Source organism: Pteronotus mesoamericanus, unplaced genomic scaffold (genome assembly GCF_021234165.1).
Source record: "Pteronotus mesoamericanus isolate MK-2021 breed Mesoamerican mustached bat unplaced genomic scaffold, CSHL_Meso_final contig_645, whole genome shotgun sequence".
In the NCBI taxonomy this organism is placed as follows: Eukaryota; Metazoa; Chordata; class Mammalia; order Chiroptera; family Mormoopidae; genus Pteronotus; species Pteronotus mesoamericanus.
Window position 1 is genome coordinate 19,382 of NW_026555226.1, and position 22,970 is coordinate 42,351.

A 22,970-nucleotide genomic window follows, 5' to 3' on the forward strand; every position below is an offset into this window, starting at 1 on the left:
AAGTCCTAGAGGAGAATATAGGCAGGAAAATCTCAGGTATCCCACACAGCAATATTTTCATCAATATGTCCCCTAAAACAAGGGACATAAAGGAAAGAATAAACAAATGGGACTTCATCAAAATAAGAAGCTTCTGCATGGCTAAAGAAAACATCAGCAAAATGAAAAGGGAACCAACTGCATGGGAAAATATATTTGCCAATGATACCTCTGACACGGGGTCTGATCTCCAAAATATAAGAAGAACTCACACGATTCCACTCCAAGAAGACAAATATGCCACTTGAAAAATGGGCAAAGGACCTGAACAGATACTTCTCCATGGAGGACATACACAGGACCCAGAGACATATGAAAGGATGCTCAGCATCACTAGCCATCAGAGAGATGCAAATTAAAACTACGATGAGATAGCATTTGACACTGGTGAGAAAGGCGGTCATAAATAAATCAACAACGGGTGCTGGTGAGGCTGTGGAGGAAAGGGAACCCTAGTACACCGTTGGTGGGAATGCAGACTGGTACAACCACTGTGGAAAGCAGGTTGGAATTTCCTCCAAAAGCTAAAAATGGAACTGCCTTTTGACTCAGCGATTCCACTGCTGGGATTATACCCAAAGAATCCCAAAACACCAAAAGAACCTATGCACCGCAATGTTCATAGCAGCACAATTAACAATAACCACGTGGTGGAAACAGCCTAAGTGCCCATCAGTAAATGAGTGGATCAAAAAACTGTGTTACATTTACTCAATGGAATACTACACAGCAGAAAAGAAAAAAAGAACTACTACCCTTCGCGACAAGCGTGGATGGAACTGGAGAGCATTATGCTAAGTGAAATAAGCCAGGTGGGTTAAAGACAAATACCATATGATCTCACCTATAAGTGAACCTAATCAACAAAATGGACAAGCAAGGAAAATATAATCAGCAACATTGAAAGAAAAAAGAACCCGGCAGTGGCATGAGGTAATGGGGAAAGGAAGGGGAAGGGTCAAATCAAGGAATGTGTATAAAGACTCATGGACAAAGCCAAAGCAGGGAAGGATTGAATGAGGGAATTGGAGGTGGGTTGGGCAGGGGAAAGTGGTGGTGGGAAAATGGAGACAAATGTACTTGAACAATAAAAATAAAAGTAAATAATAATAAAAAACACTGGTAATCTGGATACCTAGTGAATTGGTTGAGTATGGTTGCAAAATGGAAGAAAAGGTGAAGCCTATGCAAAGCGAAGTAAAGAAAAATTTATACGGAACCAACAATAAACAGAAGGAAACCTGGACTCAAATCAATGATTTGGAGCAGAAGGAAGAGATATACATTCAACCAGAACAGAAGGAAGAAACAAGAATTCAAAAAATTCAGGAGAGGCTTAGGAACCTCTGGGACAACTTTAAATGATCGAACATCAGAATCACAGGGGTGCCAGAAACAGAAGAGGAAGAGCAAGAAAGTGAAAACTTATTTGAAAACATAATGAAGGAGAACTTCCCCAATCTGGGCAAGGAAATAGACTTCCAGGAGATTCACGAAGCTCAGAGAGTTCCAATGAAGTTGGACCCAAGGAAGCACATACCAACCAAGGCACATCATAATTACATTACCCAAGATTAAAGAGAAGGAGAGAATCTTAAAAGCAGCAAGAGAATAGGAGACAGTTACCTATGAGGGAGTTCCCATCATACTACCAGCTGATTTCTCAAAACAAACCTTTCAGACAAGAGGGGGCTGGTAAGAAGTTTTCAAAGTAATGAAAGACAAGGACCTATACCCAAGATTACTCTATCCAGCAAAGCTCTCACTTAGAATGGAAAAGCAGATAAAGTGCTTTCCAGATCAGGTCAAGTTAAAGGAGTTCATCATCACTAAGCTCTTATTATATGAAATGTTAAAGGGACTTATCTAAGAAAAAGAAGATCAAAAACTATGAACAGTAAAACAGAGGGGCAGGGGAGGGAGAAGAATGGGAGAAAAGGTACTGGGAATAAGCAGCATAAATAGTAGGTACAAAATAGACAGGGGGAGGTTAAGAATAGTATAGGAAATGGAGAAGCCAAAGAACTTATATGTGTGACCCATGGGTGTGAACTAAGGCGGGGGAGGGGGTGGAATGCTGTGAGGAAGTGCGCTGCAGGATGGAGGGGAATAAAGGGCAGGACAATAATGGAACAACTGTAATAGCGTAATCAATAAAATAGATATAAAAAAAAGAAATGTATAATCTGATTAAAAAGAATAAAAAGTAAAAGACCAAGAGTATTGTGTTATATTTAGAATGTGAGTGAAGAGAAAGAAGAAAAATTAAATTGTAATATGAAAGAGAGAATAAAAAACAATAAAAATGAACACAAACTGAATAACTGGAAAGAAGAGAGAAATTTTAAAAGATGAAAGTTCTGATGAAAAGCAAAGTGAAATCTGTCTCAGCTGTTAGTGTTTGCCTTCTGACTTCTTTCTGTTTTGTCTCGGGTTTTCTCTCAGCTCCAGTTCTTACTGTCTTGCTCTTGGGAAGAAAAAAAAATGTCTATCCAGCCGGTTTTGCAGAACTTCCCGTTTCATGCTGGTAGAGGGGAGCTGGGCTCTGTTTTTCCCTTCCTTGTGGTTCTGCCAGGATGAGGGGCTCAGTCTGGGCTAATAATCAGAGGTGCCCAGTTTCCAGCGCAGCCCTCTGAGCACTGTGTGGCCTGCACTCTCCGCTCTGAGCATTTGTGCCCAGGTAGCGCAATAAGCCACCTCGCCTTGCACCCCTTTGGTCAGTCCATGAGGTGCACTGAGTGTGAGCAAATTGTGCCCACACTCCTCCCTCTTTTTTGGCCAGGCCACTGTGCACACAAAGTCCCCACACGATGTGCCTAAGTTCTTCTTTTGCAAAAAGTCTCCTGGGTGCCATGCCACTCCGAACAACTGCCTGGCTTTCCACACAGCCCAGAGTCTATCAGGGTCATGGCCAGTTGCGGCCCACTTCCTCTCCCAGCTCCATGTGCCACCAGGATCCCCCAAATTCTCTGGCAATGTCCCGGTGGGCAACTGCTGCTCCAGCCTGGGTATGCTACTGGCTGTGTGTCGCTTGCTGCCTTTTTCACCCCCAGCGATGTTACCAGGTCTCTCCTGGTGTGGGTCTAGGATTTCCCCACCCTGGAGCCACTAGGCTGCTATCACAGACCCCGCTCTCCTCCAATGTACCCATGGTAGCTGCAGTCTCCAGCACTAGGCCTGGGGACCTTTCCGTCAGCCTATAGGATTTTCTTACTGCCCATTTTGAAGCACCCTCTGCACACTTCCAAACTTCATATCAGCTGAGATTCTGTTGGCTGTTCACTTTGTTTTTCGGAAGATAGGCTAAGGGTCCCCATTGGGTGCACGAGCTCAGCTCCCACCTACATCACCACCTTCTTCTCTTCTATTTGAGAGTCTTACAAGCCACAATTTCTGCATTAACTTGGTTGTTAACACCTAGTAAATTAACTACTACCATGTAGTCTTGATCATAGGCAAACACATGATTCCATCTGAAATGTTTTGTTTTCTTACAAGGACATTATTAAAACTTAGGAATGAGGTGACAAGACTCCTGGGAAAAGGCTGTTCTTATTCTGTTCATTTTGAAAAATCAGATTAATTTGCACCATTCTTCCTAATAAAAAAGAAAACCAAAAAATGATATGCAAATTAGATTTATTTATTTATTTTAAATCTTCACCAGAGGGAGTGTTTATTGATTTTAGAGACTGAAGAAGGAGGGAGGAGGGTGGTGGAGAGAGACAGAGAATATTGATATGAGAGAGAAACATTGATTGGTTGCCTCTAATATGATGTGCCCTGACCAAGGATTGAACCCACAACCTTTTGGCACATGGGATGACACTCCAACCAGCTGAGACACACAGCCAGGGTGCACACTAGATTTAAAAAAGAACTCTGGAAAACAGCATTTGTATGATATACTGCCCTTTAAAAAATAAAGTTACAGAGAGACAGTGCAAGAATAAGTGAGAAAATGAGAGAGAGCAGTCTGGAAACATATATACTATAATATTAGTAGGTATCTCTAGGTGGTGGGGTTATGGGTAATTTTAATTCTGTTGTTTTGTATTTTCACATGACTAGAATTTATCAGAATAAAGACGTATTTCAGTACTATCAGAAAAAAAACAGTTATAAAATAAGTAAAAGGAAACAACATGTAAAAAACTTATAAAATACTTAACTCACACTTAAATTTGTTGCTCATAAAGAACTAGGAAATTATACTTATCACCTAATTTCACAAAGTAAATGCCAAGTACAAAACAAAATTTTACTTATAATAAAGTCCCCCATCATCATTAAAAAAAATTAATGTATCTTAGAGACATTACCTTTCTCACACATAGGGAAATAGTTTCATGACTAGCAGACAGTCTATCATCACATGCAGAGCACAAACCCACATAAAATGCCACTTAACATTGAACTTGGGGGAAATAGCTTAGGAAAAGTAATTTTTGAAAAAGCCCCACAGTTATATGTCCTCTAAGTGGTTGCTGATTTCTGGTGAACATCTTACCTGTTTTTCATCAACCTCAGCTCTCGTTTGCGTGTGGCTTCTTCTGCAAGTTGCTGGGGGCTGTGCAAACTTCCTGGGGAGGCAGCCATCACTACCCCCTGAGGCAGAGCAGTTGCAGGAGCTCGGATCTGGTAAGTTGGCATGTCACCAGTGGCAGCTGCAATGAAATGTTACATATTTCTATAAACAGTTTACAACTGGATATTCTATATAAAATTGACCTGGAAATAGCATTTTCTGTTTTCATGTCTTATGGGGTGATGTGGCTATTGTTTAAGATGATTATTCTGAGCGTTACAGAAATTGTAGGTATGAAAGATCTTCTTCAGCACTAGGAACAATGATATTTAGCATGCTCTACACATTTAAGGTAGAAAAATGCCCCAACGCATTTTAGGTAGGTTGTTATCAAAGGCTAAAAGTAGAGGGGCTTTTCAACTGAGAGTTTGTTGAGCCTAAAATCAGTGGTGTGCTGATAAAGGTTAACAGCCAGCTCTCTGGGAGCAACCTGAGATTGTATGTAGCACATCAATTCCCACGATGTAAATACTTTCACTGTGGCTAACTTGAAGCTACCAATATGACTTCAGTGAATGCAGAATTTGGAAGACACATAGCGTAAGTAGCACAGCATGCAGATAAAATAGATGTAAATAACTGCAAGAGCATGGACTTAAAAAGTATAAATGATAAATTTTGAATACTTATTAATGTTTTTAAGTAATTTGTTAAATATATTTTTAAATTTTTAATACCAATTTAAAAACCAGCTCACAAAAATCCTGAAAATTTAACAATCAGCTCTAGCAAATCAGTGAGAGCTTGCTCTAGCACGCCACTGCAGAAATTTTAAGAAACGGAACATTTCCATCCAGTTAGATTTTCCTATAGCCTCTATCCTCACCTAATGTCTTTAAGTGTAACTCCTATTACCAGGACAAGTACTAGAAGGGAAATGTTTGCTCATTGTATTTTCATTTAAAAGCAAAAAATAACATACAAAACAGCAAAGCTCCACTTAAAATTGGTTTCTATGGGGAATGGTAATTTTTGTCTGCCTTAGTTTTCTTGGGATAATAATATATTCCTAAGTATTCATTAAAAAATATTTTTCTAATTGTAGTATAATCATAGTTAAATGACAGACTTAGTATTTATTTATTCAGATTGAATCCTAAAGTCCTCAAAGTGTCCTAATTTATATTCTACATGTGTGTATCTACCGCAATAAACAGCCTCCTTAAGAAAGATGGATTAAAATGATGAAACATGTTCCTGCCACCACTGTTTCAACTTTGAGAACATACAGTCCAGAGTCATGTGACATTCTGATATGACAAAATGCATGCTTTCTCAGAACTTACTGCGAGAAAATGGGTTAAAAATTATAAAATCCTATAAAAGTTGGTTCAAAGCAAATGCCAATCAAAACATGAAACACATTGCTTCCATATTTCACTGAATAAGAACCGAAATTTTACTCAAAAGGGAGACAAAGGCTTTTTTCAGGTAAATGGAATATAATCACTGAAAATAGCCAACTGCTTTAAAGGTTAATAAAAAATTGATCTATGTGTTTCTTTTCGGGTAAATGCCAGGTTTTTATCACCCCCGGACTTAAGAATTAGATGAAAGAATAAAGCATTAAAAACATGGCTTTGGGGGAAGATCACTTAAAGGTCTTCAAAAGATTGTAAAGCTATACTGCCTCTTCCTTTTATATATAATTTCTTTTAAGGTTTTATTTATTTACTTTAGAGAGAGGGGAAGGGAGGGAGAAAGAGAGAGAGAAAAGCATCAATGTGTGAGAGATACATTGTTTGGTTGCCTCTCACATGTCTCCTACTGGGGGCCTGGCCCAAAACCCAGGCATGTGCCCTGACTGGGAATCTAACCGGTGACCTTTCAGTTTGCAGGCCAGCACTCAGTCTACTGAACCACACCAGCAAGGGCCTTCTATATATAATTTAAGACACAATGATGAACAGTTGTAACTGTGATAAATATAATGATGATCACCAACTTGGGGAAAATCCTAAATTTGTTTCTGTGACAATTTAAAATACTATATACACAGATGTTTCATTATACGCCATGGAAAATTTTATACCTTTGAAATAGTTCAGAAGAGAATTTTAAAGTCAGCTATAAACTGTTAACTTACTAAAGATTTAACAATATATATTTAAATCATATTGTAGAGGAGATAGAGTGGAGCCTAGAATAAACAGTTCTCTTTACCCACATCAGGGAAGAAGCTTAAGGGGTAATAAAGGCTGAAACAATGCGACAGCTGGAGGAGGCAAAGGCTTTCCAAAACTGGAACAATGGCAGTGACGAAGGGGAAGTTTCCTGGCATCACACTGACATATGTAAGCAGCAGGGATGCAGACCTTGGTCTAGGGTTGTTCTTGCCAAATAGCTCACAAATAAGTGCAATAAACTTAATACAAAGGTACAGAAAGGATCATTTCTTTCTCTCTAGTTTTGTATACATCTACTTTTCTCTGTACTTAAAGTTAAAGCAGGATGTTCACACAATATACAAGTTAGTTTGAGGGTACCCAGTAAAAAGTTAAAAAGGGAAGGCAGGGATACTTCACAGATGAAAAAGAAAGTTCAGCCCTGACTGGTGTGGCTCTGACAGGTGGGCATCCTCCAGCAAACAGGAAGGTCGCCGGTTACATTCCCGGTCAGGGCACATGCCTGGGCGGCAGGCCAGGTCTGCAGTAGGGGGCGTGGGAGAGGCAACCAATTGATGTTTCTTTTCTCCAAAAAAATGTTTCTCTCCCTCTCTTTCTGCCTCCCTCTTCCCCTCTCTCTAAAAATAAGTAAATAAATTCTTTTTAATGGAAGTTCATTCATTGGTCTTGGACTCAGAAATGGTTCTAAATTTTTGCCTGTTTCCAAAACTGAAGCCAGCTTCAAAAGGCTGAATGTGGCACTGTGAAGGATAATGGCAATTCCAAAAGAAGCATTCTTAAAACATTTTGAACAACGGCTTAGAAAATATACCCTAAAATGGTAAACCGAAAGGATTATATATGTGGATGTATTAATCCTTGAATGTTAGCTTACAAACTGGGTTTTATTACAATATTTCAGATATACTATACATTCATTTTATCTCTTTCAACAAAAATTGAATTGCAACTCACTGGTTCAAGCCATAAACATGAATTAGTATAAGTGAGCAGGAGTTAGTTTAACTCTCTGATGATGGTACACTTCTAAGGGTCACTGAATAAATATCAATGGATGAATTCCATATATTCAAATGATCTTATTACTAAATACATTAAAAAGGTATGGGCAAAGAGAAGGTCTTGTTTTAAGGAAATCCAAGTGTCAAGAAGTTTTGTTACTGAAGCAAGTGATAAAAAGTTCATATACAAAAATTCAGTGGTAATTTAGCGCAGATGAGATACCCAGCATCACAGTTCAAAGAGCATCCTGCATTCTTGGATGTCACGTTCTTACCCCTGTAGGCTAATAAAGGCCAATTCCTGCTCCATCTAGCTACTAATGTGCCAACATTATTTTTTATTCTAATATTTCACTGTATGAATTATTTCTAAAAATAAATGGGTCACCAGTGGGGAATTTAAACTTATGATCCAAGAAAGATAATAAAAAAGATACATTAATTTAATTTCATTCTGAGGCAGCAAAAGCTTTAGAGAAGCCGAGGTATCTTTTGTGCCTTGTACGTAGTTCCTTAGAACCCAGCAACACTTGGCATATAACATTACTTGTGCACTAGGAAGGAAGCGCTGAACTTCCCAGGGTTTTGTACAAGCCCCTTCTTAGCTGGAATGTTTCAAATAAGCAGTCTTGTTATTATTATAAGACTATTATTAGCCATTATCATATCTAGGTCATCAACACTAAGACATGGAAAGTCCTAAAAGATGTTATGTATTTATTCAAACTGGCCTTTCTGGATATAAGGCATTATTTCCTAAGTCTTCCCTTAGATTCTAGTCATCTAACTTAGCATTTTAGAAGTAAATGAGTTCTAAATACTGTATAGTGTGTCTAACCATCTAAATCCTGCCATGAAAAAATGTTTTAGGTTCGGTAGCAAACATTTCATGAGAAAAAAAAAATGCCTAGAACTCTCAAATTCTGGTCATGAACCTCATACCTCTCTGCAAGCTTTAAACACGGTACAGAAGAAAAAGCATGGTATTTGGAGTCTGGGTTCTAGTGCAGCTCTGCCACTTACCAGTCATGTGACTTGGGGCAAGTTCTGTTTCCTCATCTGCAAAATGAGGATACATTATCTCATTTAATACTCACAGTAAACCCTGCAATGTATGTCAGTGTCTAGCACAGTGCCTGGCGCATGGTAGGCATTCAGCAAATGTTAGTTCCCTTCCTCTTCCCTCCCTTAAGCTCTGAAAGATGATGTTCCAAATTATGCTTATACTGCATATTAATTAAAAGGAAAATAAAATCCATAAATTATTTTCCTGGAGTTTTCCTTCTAACAAACCTGGGTAATGGAATGATTTAAATGTATGGCTCTCATTCTTTATTTTGTTAAAAAAAAAAGCCTATTAAAAACTTTTAAAATTTATACTGTATTTTATTATATCCCTTTAGACAATAAATTATTAAAAGATAGTATTACAAAATATCCATTTAAATATATGTAAGCATTTAAAATATATAACTGTGAAGGTGAAGAATCAAAAAAAAAATGATACACACTCATCAGAGTGGTAGTAAGAAAATTGAAAAAATCCACAAGCCAAAGAGGTGCTTGTTTCTTCCTAACAGAGAAAGAAATGAGAAACCCAGCCCAATGCCCACCTTGATAGCTTCCAAAGTGAAAGTTTATCAACACCCCACAATGGTGACTATATTTGCCTACTGATTGACTGATTGATTGATATCACTATAGTACTGAGCACATTAACTGAACAAAACCATTTTCATAATGTCTTTTTACGATATGTCACTAATCACAAACACACCTAAGTAATAAGCAATAGAGCTAACTTAGAAGTCATACTGAGAAGCAGGGAGCTCCAGAAAGCTACTGACATCTTCGCCTTTCTGGTTTGGTTCTCTCCTTCCCTAGGACCACACCAGTGCTCCTAACGCCGAAAGCCCAAAAGGGCTTGTCCTTGCCTGGTGCCTCACTCTGTCCAGAAGGTTCCCTCCTCCATTGCTCCAGGCTTCCCCGGAAAATTAAATCCCACATAAACAGGACTATTTAAGCACTGAACATTCAAATATGTCGCAACACATAGACCATACAGAATTAAGTCATTAAATAGTTTTTACTTTAAGTTACACATGAGTTATGCATTCAGTGAAGAACTTAAGAGTAAAAAAAAGTTTGTAGAAAATGAGAAATTATATTGATATTTCTAGTTCTATGTAATAACAAACATATGCTCTGTTGTGCTATGAGAGTAAAAATACTCTAGGAAAAAAAATCTATTTTGACTACTGAAAACGATGCTACCTTTATTTTGTTTTCTAGGCAGTGTGTAGCATGCTATTGTAACTCACCTAACATTAGCATTAGTTTATCAATGTCAGGTGAATTCTGAGGAGCAGCATAATATGGTGTGAACAGAGCCAAATAAGGACTCTGAAGAGTCAAACTGGTTCACCACTTGCTAGCTTTATAAGCTTGTAACAGTCATATACCCACTCTGATCTGTGTGATTAAGTATATGCAAAATGAACGTAATCATATCTGCCCTGAGTAAATGGGGGGTATGCGTAAACGTGCTTTTCCTTGTACGTATTAAATATGGCTTCCTCAGCGAGGCCTACTCTGATCCTTCAACCTATACTTGTTGCGGGTCTCTCACGACCTGACAGTTTGATAGCACTTACCAAATTTATATTTATTTTTGTTTGTAACGTTAAGTGATTTTTTAAATTTTAAAGTCTCTCACAATCTGATAGTTTCTTTGATAATACTTATCACATTTATATTTATATTTTATTTGTGACCTTAAGTAATTTTTTATTTTAAAGTTTACATAAATGCAAAGTATTATTTTACTAGTCAGTATATTTATATAGGCAAATAAAGCTGGGCAAAGTGAAACAATTATCCTAAGTTATCTTTCATTAAAAATTTTTCAAAAATAGTGGGAAAATAGTATAATGGCAATTTCATACATATTTGGAGTTTTATTGAAACTTAAGGTGGGTAAGTGACTCCTCTATATTTTCACTTCCAATATGATTATAACTTGCTTTCCTACCAACTTCAAGGAGCTATTATACCTGATATGAAACGTTCTTTTATGTGAAAATTTCCAAAAAACCTTTCCTTTCACAAAGGTAAAATGTATCCTTATTCTCTTATATTGAATATTAATTAAGATACTATTTTTTACGTTTGAGTAAGTTGGAAGGTTTGTTTTTAATAATTCAGAGTCCAGGCTGAATACAATTCATTAGAGATTTTTAGACCCAGAGACTAAAAGATAAAGAGTTAGACTCTTAACAATCAGCTTATAAAGCCAAAACTATTTTTAATAAAAATTTAAGTTACATCCAACAGAATAATATAATTCTGTAAACTATAAATATTCCCTTTGCACATTCGATTCCCTGGTCCTGTATGTAAATGCTTCTAAAAACTCTTCCAGACCCATCATTATTGTCAGAAGGCTGATTCTGATCTAGATCAGTTTTCCAAACTGTAAGTTGTAGATCATTGGTGAGTCATAAAATCAATTTCATGGGTCAAGAACAGCATTTTATAAAATGAAATAGAAAAGTATGACCATATTACATACACTAAGACTAAGCATTACTTTTGAAGTGTATTTTATATAAACCTAAGGCACACACAAGACTACTGTGATGAAGGTGTAGGACACAGTCAAAAAGTTGGTAAGCCAAGAGTCTGTATCAATTAATCTCAAAGACAGAGAGAGAGACATAAAGAGAGAGAGAAATGTCTTTTCCATTTTCAAATAGCATCTCAAATACAATTGATTCTGTGAGGACTGACCAGATTTCAAAAAACAATGATTTCCAAAGGTACATTGAGGGAGTGAAAAACTCTGACATTTTAGATTTTCATCATTTAGAAAATTTTGAATTGGAAAGGATAAATCATGTATAAGCATTATGGGTAAAACTGTGAAAATATCTCTTCAAAGATGTTATATTCATTCTGTAAATGTTCATTTATTCATAAACAATGGTAAAAAATTTATGTAAATTTTTACCTTAAATGTTCATCTTTAAATGTATTGAATATTTTCAAATCATTTATTTTCTTTTTTGTTATGATCCTCTCTCATGCTTACAGAAGCCAAATGGTGAATTCAAATTTGTAAACCAACTAATAATTGTTAGAAAATAAATATATACATAAAAGCGCTTTTTAGTTCTAAGAATCACATGACATGCAGTATTTAAGATTATTTAAGTTCATCTATATCTTACAATAAATTTGCCATTTTGAGAGCTTCTGTAATCTATAGCATCTCTAAAACGTCACAGAAGTGTTGAGAAACAACAATAGCTCAAGGTAATTTTTAAAACAATTTTATACAAGTGCTATTTGCTCAGGACAATGGAATGTTCTATTTAGGAGGAGGAACTGAGACCCACTAACTCTGAAGGTAAATCGTGAGCAAGGTGTTTACAATAACCTATTCTTCATGAATTCAAATGCAAACCAGTACTTAGTTAGAAATAAGACACCACTCAATAAACATAGTTGCGACAACATAATGAACATTAGTGACTAAGTCAGAAGCATTACCTATATCTAAGGAAACCAAACCACGGAAAGAGTTAAGGATTCTCGGACATGCGCTTCCCTGACTGTGCGCCGGCGCCGTGAGCGGCAGATCCCATAGAGCGATGGGGTGAGGGCCCCTGACCCGGACGGAGCCCACGCACGTGCGCGGTCCTTGGAGTGGAGCAGAGCTCCTGGGATCTGCTCATACATGGGGGCGGTGCTGGCTGCCTACAGCAGATACCTACCTGCAGAGAAAGGCTAAAGTGAGGCTTAGAAGTCAAGCTACTCGGTCCAGGAGCTATCGTGGAGACAGGCGAGTGGGGAGCTGGTTAACAACCTCAAGCTGTCAGCAGCGCTGGACAGAGCGGAAAGGAACTGGCTCAGTCACAGCCTGGCCTCCGGGCTGACGTCAATGTGCAGCCCGCTTGGAGTTTAACTTTTCCACTCTCCCAAGGAACCACGATTCCAGGAAATGCAATGACGTCAGCCCTTTGAACTCCGTTAGGGAGGAACAGGCCGTTTTAGACGCTCGAGCAAAGAAAAGAGGAAGCACACAAACATCCTAACACTCTGGTCTGCTTTGGAGCTACATTTGTCCATAGCAATGAAATCAGAAGGTTAATTTTTTTTACAACTTGCACAGTATGTTTAATTTGTGGCTGCACTGTATATGCAACAGGTTGCAGATGAAGCAACAGCTTATTTTAGCTGGGGGGCTTTAGGGAGAGAGAAACTGTCTTGATCAAGTAAGCGATGTAGCGTTGAGCAAAGAACCAATTCCATTAACATGCTTTGCAGGGCGGCCTTTAACATGACCTTTTGGCCTCTCTGGACCACAATGAAAGAAGACAAGTTGTCGTGGGCGACACATTAAATACACAAACATGTAAATTTATTATTTTGTGTTGGGCTGCATTCGTAGCAATCCTGCGCCGCGGGTTGGACACCCCTGTAAGTGTGTGGAATGGATATAAAACTCCTCAGCTACTAGAAAAGTAGTATCTTTGATACACTCAGAGGTCCCTAAATAAGTTTTCAAAACTTCAAAAATAATTTTGCAGAATTAAATCTTTCTCTGAAGTTCTTACCTGTTTCATCTCCAGTTACAGCCATGACGGGCGTCTGCATACAGAACTGCCCCGTTCTTCCTTTCACAGGTCAACACAAAGTGTTCTGACCAGCAGCGTGTGCAGTTACAAGTGGCAGCACTGACATCACAATGACATCACTAGGCTACCACTGCCATAAATTTGCTTTGTCACAGACGAGCTCATTGAAACCAAAGCCCTGTAAAAACCCTGCAATAAACCATCGAATGCTCTTTTCTCATTTTTACACAAAAATCTGTTGAGATGGGCTGTTGCAGAAAAAGGAAAGTCTCATTAGCATTAAAAGATACCTGCTTGTTTCTTATGGGGCTATTTATTATTAGTCTGTCCAAGGTTTCTAAATAAACAAAGGGACTATAAAGCCCTACAGATTTTTCATAAGTTGGGGGAGAAAACACTTAGAGATTTAAAAAAATAAACAACTGATAATCAGTCCAGGGAGATGCTGTGAAGTAAACAGAAATGTATTTTGTAGACATTTCTAGATTCTCTGGGTAAGAAATACCTAGCCACCTTTGTTTGCTTATAATACATTTCTCTATTTGTTACACTAGAAAATCCAGCTGTTCCTAAGGTGACATACAATTTGCTAATTTCACTTGAAAAGAATAGACACTGAAATTTTAAAATTTCAAATGTAGCAAGTATAATATAGCATTCTTTCATTAATGTTAGATTTAATCATATGAACTTGCTCATATTTGACTTTTTGGCCCACAAAAACAGCAGTTACATGTGGTTTGATCTAACACATTATTTTACTAAATTAAAATCCCTTAAAAAGCATCCTGTGGCTTTTAAAAATATATAAATAATTGTAATTACTATTCATAAATTTTAAAAATATGTCCAATTTTATTTAGATTACTTAATGAAGATTTGGCACACAAAGACCTGGGTCACTATAAATTTAACAATTTCAAGATTGGGCACAAAACTGGCACATGTTCAACAGTATAATGGACCATAGCCTGGGGAAAAAAAGACTTGCATCTCTGTAGCACAAAAGTAAGTGACATGTCCCTGAGACCTGCTACTTTCATCAGTGTGTTGTAAAAGGCCCAGTCCCCTGCATGATTAGGATTCAAGCTGACCTTAAGTCAATGAAAGTACATCCTACTACATTTTTTGCCTTATTCAAAGAAACATCTTCTACTAAAGTTAGGGACACTTGGGTGCTTAGGAGGAGAAACATCAGGGAGAACCTGTGTTTCCAGTAATTCCCCAGAACATATAAACTGAAGACGTCCTGCTAATGTATAAGGAAGTCTGGGGAGCCCCTGAGACATCAAGCCCATCAGAGGCTCCATAAAAAATCATGTCATCCCAGCTACACCTAAGGGTTTGGATCTAATACTGCTAGTTGATTTTATTCACATGTTAGAAAGTTCAAATTATTCTCAATATTTGTTTAAGTTGGCACTTAGATGCTCTATAAATATTTGTGTAAAGGAAAGTGTAAAGAAGGAAAGGAAAGAGGGAAATTGGCTGCTTGACTGACTACTCTTAGTAAAGTTTTAATAAATTCCCTGCGCCCAAAAAACTCAGTTAATCAGCACACAGAACTAGTAGCATTTTGACTAGAGGAAATGTATTTTACTTTCATTCAGTAAGTGGTTACTGAACCCACTTATCATATGCCAGGGACTGTACTAGGGACTAAGAGTCCCTGTGCAAAGAGAAGTTACCATCTAGGCAGGACCCCGAGAGTCACAATTCAGTGATATGTGCTCTGAGAAGGTGGAGTGGATGCTGCAAGGGGTGACCTAAGCCAGTTGTGGAGGTCACGGAAGGCGTCCCGGGGGATAGTGCTATCCAAGATGAAACATGAACAATGTCTCAAGGCAAACAGCGATGTGCGAAGGCTGTAGAGGAGAGCGGGCACAACACATGACAGGAAATGAAAGAAATCCAGCATAAGAGGGAGAAGTGAGAAGGAGGAAGTAAGGCCCAGCTCAGGCAGGCGTTTGGGCCATGTTGAGGACTTTGACTGTGTCCAACAAGTAATAGGTTTTCACCCATTGAAGGGTTTTGGGCATGAGGCTGACACAATGAGATGTGAATTCTAGAATTACCACTGAGAACTGCAGAATCGAGAGTGTAATGGAGAAAAGGAAATGTTGGAGACACAGGCTTTGTTTTTAAGAACTATCAGCTCCCAGAATCATTGGGAGGGATGAAGAAAGAGAGCCTAGCTGAACTTTCAGAACAGTTTCCTGAAAAACAGGCCAAGGGATATGTTGTCCCCAGCATGATTAGGAAACTGAGGACGCTGCTCCAGAGCAACCAGCTTGAGGCCAGGCCTCTGGCAGACCCGAGTCAGGCGAGAGGGGACAGCAGCTGGACCTGGAATTTTGACAGGGGTGGAGAAGGGTGCAGGGGCTTGTGATTTAGCAAGAAGAAGAATGAATGGAGAAGGTGAGGGAGAGTAAGACATGACACCCAGGTTTCTGAATTAAAGCAACAGGGTGGGAGGATCCATCACTGAAGTAAACAAAGGGGAACTGGGGCTGGGAAATGGATGGGGAGTTTTGGATTTAAGAAGTTGAGATGTGTGAGAAATATGTCAGTAGCCGACTGGAATCAGGGGCAGAGTCACCGTGAGCTGAGGCCATGGGCAGGCATGAGTTCATCCAGGCACAGCACCCAAGTCAGATGGAAGAAGGCCCGGGATGCAATCCCAAGGAACATCACTAACACTTACAGATGGGAGAGGAAGGTTATACCAATAAAGGAGCCTGAAAGAGAAGCAGGAGAGACAGAAGAAAAAAATGGTAAGAAAGCAGTATCAGGGAAGTGAAGGAAGCAGAGGTCAACAGTGCTAAATACTGCGGAGGGATTCAATCAAGATAAGAACTGAGATCTCAGAAAGAAATTGCTGTGACCTTTCAATGCGATAGAGAGTAAGACAGGAATGCCCACCAACCAGCTCTGCTTAACACCAAACTAGAACTCCTGGCCATCATTATTTTTAAAAAGAAGAAAAAAAGAGGAAAAAAAGAAGAGACAGGATAAGGAGAAAAAGAAAACAAGAAGAATAAAGATGGGAAGGGAAGAAACAAAGTATCTTATATGTATTTGATATAAATATTCACATAGTATCACAGATAGAGTCACAAAGAATTAGCATATCATTGGAAGTAATTAGAGTTTTGAAGGTTAATAGTCAAAAGATACTTTTTTTAAAAATCCATAATATTTCTCCATACCACCAACAACTAGAAAATGCAATAGAATGTTATTGTTCAAAAGAGCAACAAAACTTGGGGGATGTGATGTATACATTGGTTGACTACAGTTAATACTGCATGTATATTTCAAAGTTGCTAGAGTAGATCTTAAAAGTTCTCATCACAAGAAACAAATTTATAACTATTTGTGGGGATAGATGTTAACTAGACCAATTGTGGTGATCATTTATTGTGACTTAACACAAATGTCAGATCATTCTGTTGTACACCTGAAACTAATATCATGTTATATGTCAGTTATATCACAATAAAAAAGGACTTTAGTTCTTTCAAAATTAATCTATAAATTAAATTTAATCTCATTATTGATTTTATATTATTATTCTTTAGAAACTCAAATTTATTCCAAATGCACATGAAAGAGTAACGGTTCACAAAAGCTAAATCAGCACTTTAAAAAAAGAGACAAAAAAAGATGAACTTGTCCTGTGAGATAACAAATAGAGTTCTGAAACAGATCCAAGTATACACGAAAACCTACTATATAATTAAGACTGCCTCATAAATTAATTGGGAGAGGATAAACCATCAGCAGGAGAAAAGTGGCTCCAGACTCCCACCTAATACTACATACAGACGTGAACCTCAGGTGAATTAAGAACCTAAATGTAAAAGGTAAAACTATGAAGCTAATAGAATTTTTGTAGAAAATATCTTTGTGACTTTTGGAAGAAAAGAATTCTTAAATAAACCCTCAAATCACAACACTTGTGTGTTATCTGTGCAAAACTCTCATTGGTAGGGTATCAATTAAAAACCTCTCATTGTTAAAGCATCGAGTTTGTGGTGGACTTTCTATAATAAACAAATTAGAAGAAATGATGATTCTTTATGATTATTCATTTAGATATAGAGGTTTCATGAGTATGAGGGATATATACAGTCCCTGACTTGAGATAGTTTGGCTTACAATTATTCGACTTTACATTCTTACCTACAAAATAGTGGTACACATTCATATGATTGTGTCATATGATTCTTATCTACAAAATAGTGGTACACATTCAATAGAAACTGCAGTTGGAATTTTGAATTCTGGCCTTGTGCAGGGCTAGTGGTATGAGGTCTGACCCTCTCTCTGATGCTGGGCAGGTGCGGCGAGCCACAGCTCCCAGTCAGCCAGGTGATCGCAAGGGTCAACAGCCCATACTCTGCAGTGTTCAGTGTGTGACATGACTGTGCCCAGCTGAGCATGCTTACAGCAGAGTCAGCTAAGCTGTGATGTTCAGTAGGTTTGGTGTCTTAAATGCATTTTCAATTTACTTATATTTTCAATTTACGATAGGTTTATCAGGATGTAATTCCACCATAAGCTGAGGAGCATCTCTGATGGGTGGCTTTAATATGCATTTAAAAGGAAACATTAGAGTATTGCGTAAATACTATGAACTTTTCTCATACTCCATAAATGCCACCACTGCAGTTCTTCATACACTTTTATTACAGTCCACGTTAACCTCCCAAATACCTAGGAGGAAAGCTAATTAACAAAAGATTGATCAGTTGTAATCTACTGTTTTCTACACTTGGAAGACTTTCAAATTAAAGGGACTAATACTATTCCCCTTAAAATTAGTGCTATATCATAAGTCCTCAGCAAGTAGTCCAAAAGGAAAAGAATTAAGTTAAAAAAATAGAATTTTTGAAGTTCTAATAAACACATTATAGTTATTATAAGCACAACTGAATAAAGTTAAAATAATGCCTAACTCAAGTTTAATTGAAAGCTTAGTTTCCCCTAAAAGCTTAGGGCTACATTCCAACCACCTTATATCACTACTATCAGCTTCCATAAGAGGTAGAATGGGCACCTCAGAATTCAAATATACTGTGAACAGTCTAAAGAAAAGAAAATAAGCAACTGTTTTGACATAAGATGTCTGTAAATTAAGGCTTGAGTGTAACAGCTGGGGAAAGACCCAAAGTCAGAACATCACAGACTGGCTACTTCAGTCTTCATAAGCTGCAGGGTCTGGCAGAAATAATGTCTGCTTGAGTGTGGTTGGTAGGGTAATAACATAGGTATGATAATTTGTAGTTTTAATTTGAACATTTCATCTAAAATGTCATATAGTGTGCTTGAGTGTGATATTGTTATGTTACATGCTTATGATTTTATAATAAAAGATTTTGTAATAAAACAGGGTGTTACTTGTGCTAGACCCTGTAGGTAAAAAACATTTAGATATAACATTTATCATCCTCTCAAATAAAATATTATTTACTTAATTAAAGAATTCACTCATGTTTTCAACTCCCTTTTTTCATTATGCTGCTCTGAATTTAACTTTTCTTTACAGCCAATAAAACCTGGTAAAGAATAAAAATCATGTAATGTATAATATACTAAAATACTTCTTCAATCTTTAAGGAAACCCTTCTACCTCCTGTGTGTCTCAGAAAACTATAAAACCACCAGAGTGGTGTGCTTTAGTAACCCACAGGTACTCTAAATGCGTTAGGTTAATAAACTATACCTTGCACAACCACCTGGCTGCCTGGGACAAAGAACTGCTGTGTGCCGTCAGCTGCCTGCGCTGTGTCCTGCACAGTTGTAGCACCTGGTGGAGGAGCTCCTGAACTTGTCACTGTTAATGCCGGCATTCCCTGAACAACATCAGATCCTGGTTTAGAAATCTGGATTGTTCCACCTTGAGCAATAGCAACTTAACAGAAAGAGAAAAGAAATATTAGAGAATTCCAAGCTTCATTTTTAATCATCTCATATTGGAAGAATGTACTCTGGGTCTAGATATTACCAATGCTTCTCATTCTCAATTTACCCTTATTTCTGCTGCATTTAGTTTTAATAAACTAAATTATTTAAGAGGAAGAATAGAGATACAGACAGGGAGAAAGTCCAGCATCTTGATTTTCTCTGTTCTTTCAGATATTTTTAGATCTGTATAAAGAGCATTCTTCTTATATTTAAGAAATGATCAGTGACATTCCATTGAGCATCATGCATACAATGAATTTGTTTCTTCATTCAGCTAACTACTTTTCTAATTTATCATCAGAAGAAAATAGCTTTTCATGCTATTCAATAGTAATAAAAACCAATAGAAAATATTGGGTTTTAAAGCCTTTACCATTTTGACTATGTCAGGAGAAACCTGAAATATAAAATATTAGGCTGGTAAGGACTTTAAAAGGTAACTACTGAAACCATTTGTGCTGCAATATTTACCTCTACCAAGTGTCTTGAAATAACTATCTCAGCCAATGGCAACAAATATGAGGAGGGTTTCTTCTAAATACTGAGATTCGCCAGTCATGTTCAAAAGTAACATATTAACTGAGAGTTTCAAAAGAAGAATTGATGAAGTGAAATGTTTTTAAATTTCACTTGAACAGATGAATAAATCTAAATATCTGAGAGTTAATATACTTTAACATAAGACTATGACTCCACGTTTTAGTTTAAACGCTAGAGATTAAGCGGAACAAGGGCTATCCTTTAAAACAGATGGCATATAAACTAGCTAACTAGATTTAACAATGAAGATAAAAATAATACATCATCAGAATAACGCAACACTGATAAATCAATGTAAATGCTTTATAGGAATGTTACAGTAGCATCTAAAATATACTTGGAACATTTCCAAGTCATTACCTAGCCATTTTAACAGTATCTAAGCAAAGGATCACTTAAGTGAAGACCTGATGGGGTAAGCCTAACACAAGAAGATGGGTTGACGTTTTTTTAAAGAGTTCAACATAGATACATTCTTTTTGTTTTAGTTCATTGACAGTCTGCTATTAGAATAGGATCGACAGAAACTGAAGAATCAGTTACAAAATATCAGTTGTGCTCAGGTTGATAAACTCTGATGCAATATCGCTTTTTCTGGCTAATCTAGAGCCTTATATTCTGTACACATTTTAAAAACAATATTTTACCATGACTCTCCAAAGATTTCAAGGGTCTCAGTGTTCCCTCCTTACAATAAAAGGGTTTGGGAGAGATCTATGTCTACCTTCTTAAAAGAGACATAAGAAAAATAAGAGGTAATGTTTCCTTAAATCTTCATGGCTGAACATGGATAAATTTTATATGTTATCAGACATTTGAATGTGTATTTTCAGGTGATAATTAGTTTGAATTGAATGTGTAATTTTCAGTTGATGTCACAGCAATAGTGCTTTAGAAAAAACAAGAACAGGCAGTATAACTACAATGTACAAGAAGCACAAAGCCTAGTGTTAACCTAAATTTTAAAAGCAAAAATGAGACAACAAGCTTGTATTTAGGATCAAAGAATTGTAATTTTGGGAGCACAGTTTCAAGTAGAACTCTGTCCTGATTACAGGATGAAAGCAAGAGGTTTTATGAGAAAAAGGAAAGAAGTAATTATCTAAAAAAGAAAAAAAAATCCTATTGGTGCTCACATGCTGAGCCACTACTGGCTACATGTGATTGCTTCCCGATTCTATCTTCAGATTGAGGGTGCATAATCATCAGTCCTTGTGATCAGAGAGTCCTGCTGACCTTATCAACAACTGTTTATAAAACAACTGTGGTTTGGCCCCAGTCCACAGTTTCAAGAGACAGCACAAGCAAGACAGTTCCTCTGGAATGGCTGCTTGAGCTCCATTTTAAAATGGCCCATTCCTGGTATTTTTCACAACCACATACAGCAGGCACTCAATATGACAAATGAATAGCTGTCATTTCCTCAAGACAGGCCATAAGCCATTTGGGAATCTAGAAAAGTTCAATTCAATACCAGTTAGTAAGCTTTTGGACTAGTAAAAAAAATGTCTGAGGTAAGAGTAGTGGCTTCTGGAGATATGAACCATGAAATAGGTAAGTAACCAAGGTCCTTGCTTTGTCTTTTTTTTTTTTTTCACTGTTTCCCCATAGTTCCAAGCAAAACTTATTGTCTTCACAATCTGAAAAGCTGATACAGCAAGAATCTGTTACTCTTATCACTTCATTTTCTGGCTAAATCATTATATAATGAGATGTGAAAAACAAAAGCTAAATACACAAACAAACTGGCTCTGGAGGGACCATTTTTACTGATAAGTCTTATACTTAAGTCTAGCTTTTATTTATTTATTTATTTATTTAATAACAAAGATACTCTTAATTTTGGCATTATCAAATAAAAAAGGACATTCCCATTTCAAATGCTACCTCTCATTGACAATGTACAAGATTTCCTAATGCTTTAGGATACTGGAAATGGGCTATTCCTGGTGTACAGAACCATATTTTAAAAATCTGCAATTTCCACTACTCATTGCCATTGAGCACTTCTCTCTTAAAACTATTAATATCATTGAAAGAAAATATTCAGAGACAAATGTATTTGAAAAAATAAAGTAAAATTTAAAAAAAGAAAATATTATTTACAAGATGAAAATTCAAAAGCATTTTAAAGTCTTATAAAGTCAATAAATAAGGGGGGAAATATAAATAAGGATAGAAAATGAGGCAGGGTACATAAGCAAATGGGGAAAGGGAACTTATTTAAGATTTTATCTGCTTGCCCTGACTGGTGTGGCTCAGTGGGTTGGGCATTGTTTCACAAACTGAAAGGTCACTGGTTCAATTCGCAGTTAGTGCACATGCCTAGGTTTTGGGCCAGGTCCTCAGTTGAGGGTGCAAGAGGCAACCTATTATGTTTCTCTTACACATTGATATTTCTCACCCTGTTTCCCTCCCTTCCCCTCTCTTTAAAGAATAAATAAATAAAATCTAAAAAAATTTCATCTGCTCTCTTTTTACTTAATGCTAACATCTTTTTAACCCTAAACCTGTATAAATGAGCTGATTCCAATACAGGAGGCGGCCCTGGCAGCTGCAGAGTGCGGGGGCTGGGAATCGCGGCCAGACCCAGGTTCAAATCCATAAACATGTAAATGTTAAGTAATGATAATTTAAAATCATCTTTATCCCAGATTGCAACGAAAAGATTCATGATTAAATTTTCATTGACTTAACATGGAAGTATCTTCTTAAAAGCAGAAGAAATAGTAAAACAGCCTTAAATTAGAACAAGAATAGCAACACCAATATTAGAATCCAGATTTATATAAAGTAGATACCTTCTATGTTTGCTTTGAAAATTACCTTGGGAGAATGTAAGCAAAGTCATTAAGAGTAATAATAAATGCAACTGCATTTACTTTAGATTGTGTAAGCCTGTCCTATGCAAATTCTTTTAATGAAGAATTGGAATTAGTGTTTATTCATGAGTATCCTGAGAATTATCACTTCTTCATCAGTCCACACAGTTCATAAATGTGTCTTTCTCATAATGGTGGATTTTGGATTGACCCACTTACCTTTAGTATATAAGAATTTCAGTAAA

General features: G+C 37.1%; 1 protein-coding gene across 8 annotated transcripts in view; it reads right to left on the minus strand.

Annotated features, from left to right (window-relative positions):
- Positions 1-22,970, minus strand: part of LOC129076817 (cAMP-responsive element modulator) — a 51,628-nt gene that overhangs the window by 14,137 nt on the left and 14,521 nt on the right. The window contains exons 4-6 of one of the 8 annotated variants that reach the window (XM_054580966.1): positions 19,122-19,310; positions 8,778-8,813; positions 4,550-4,706 (exon numbers count right to left, since the gene is read on the minus strand). In XM_054580966.1, the coding sequence (XP_054436941.1) occupies positions 4,550-4,706; positions 8,778-8,813; positions 19,122-19,310 (382 nt within the window). Of the gene's footprint in view, positions 1-4,549; positions 4,707-8,777; positions 8,814-12,305; positions 12,322-12,529; positions 12,645-13,372; positions 13,476-19,121; positions 19,311-22,970 lie in introns of those variants that run through there. The other 7 variants (XM_054580969.1, XM_054580972.1, XM_054580973.1 and 4 more) reach the window with 7 other exon arrangements.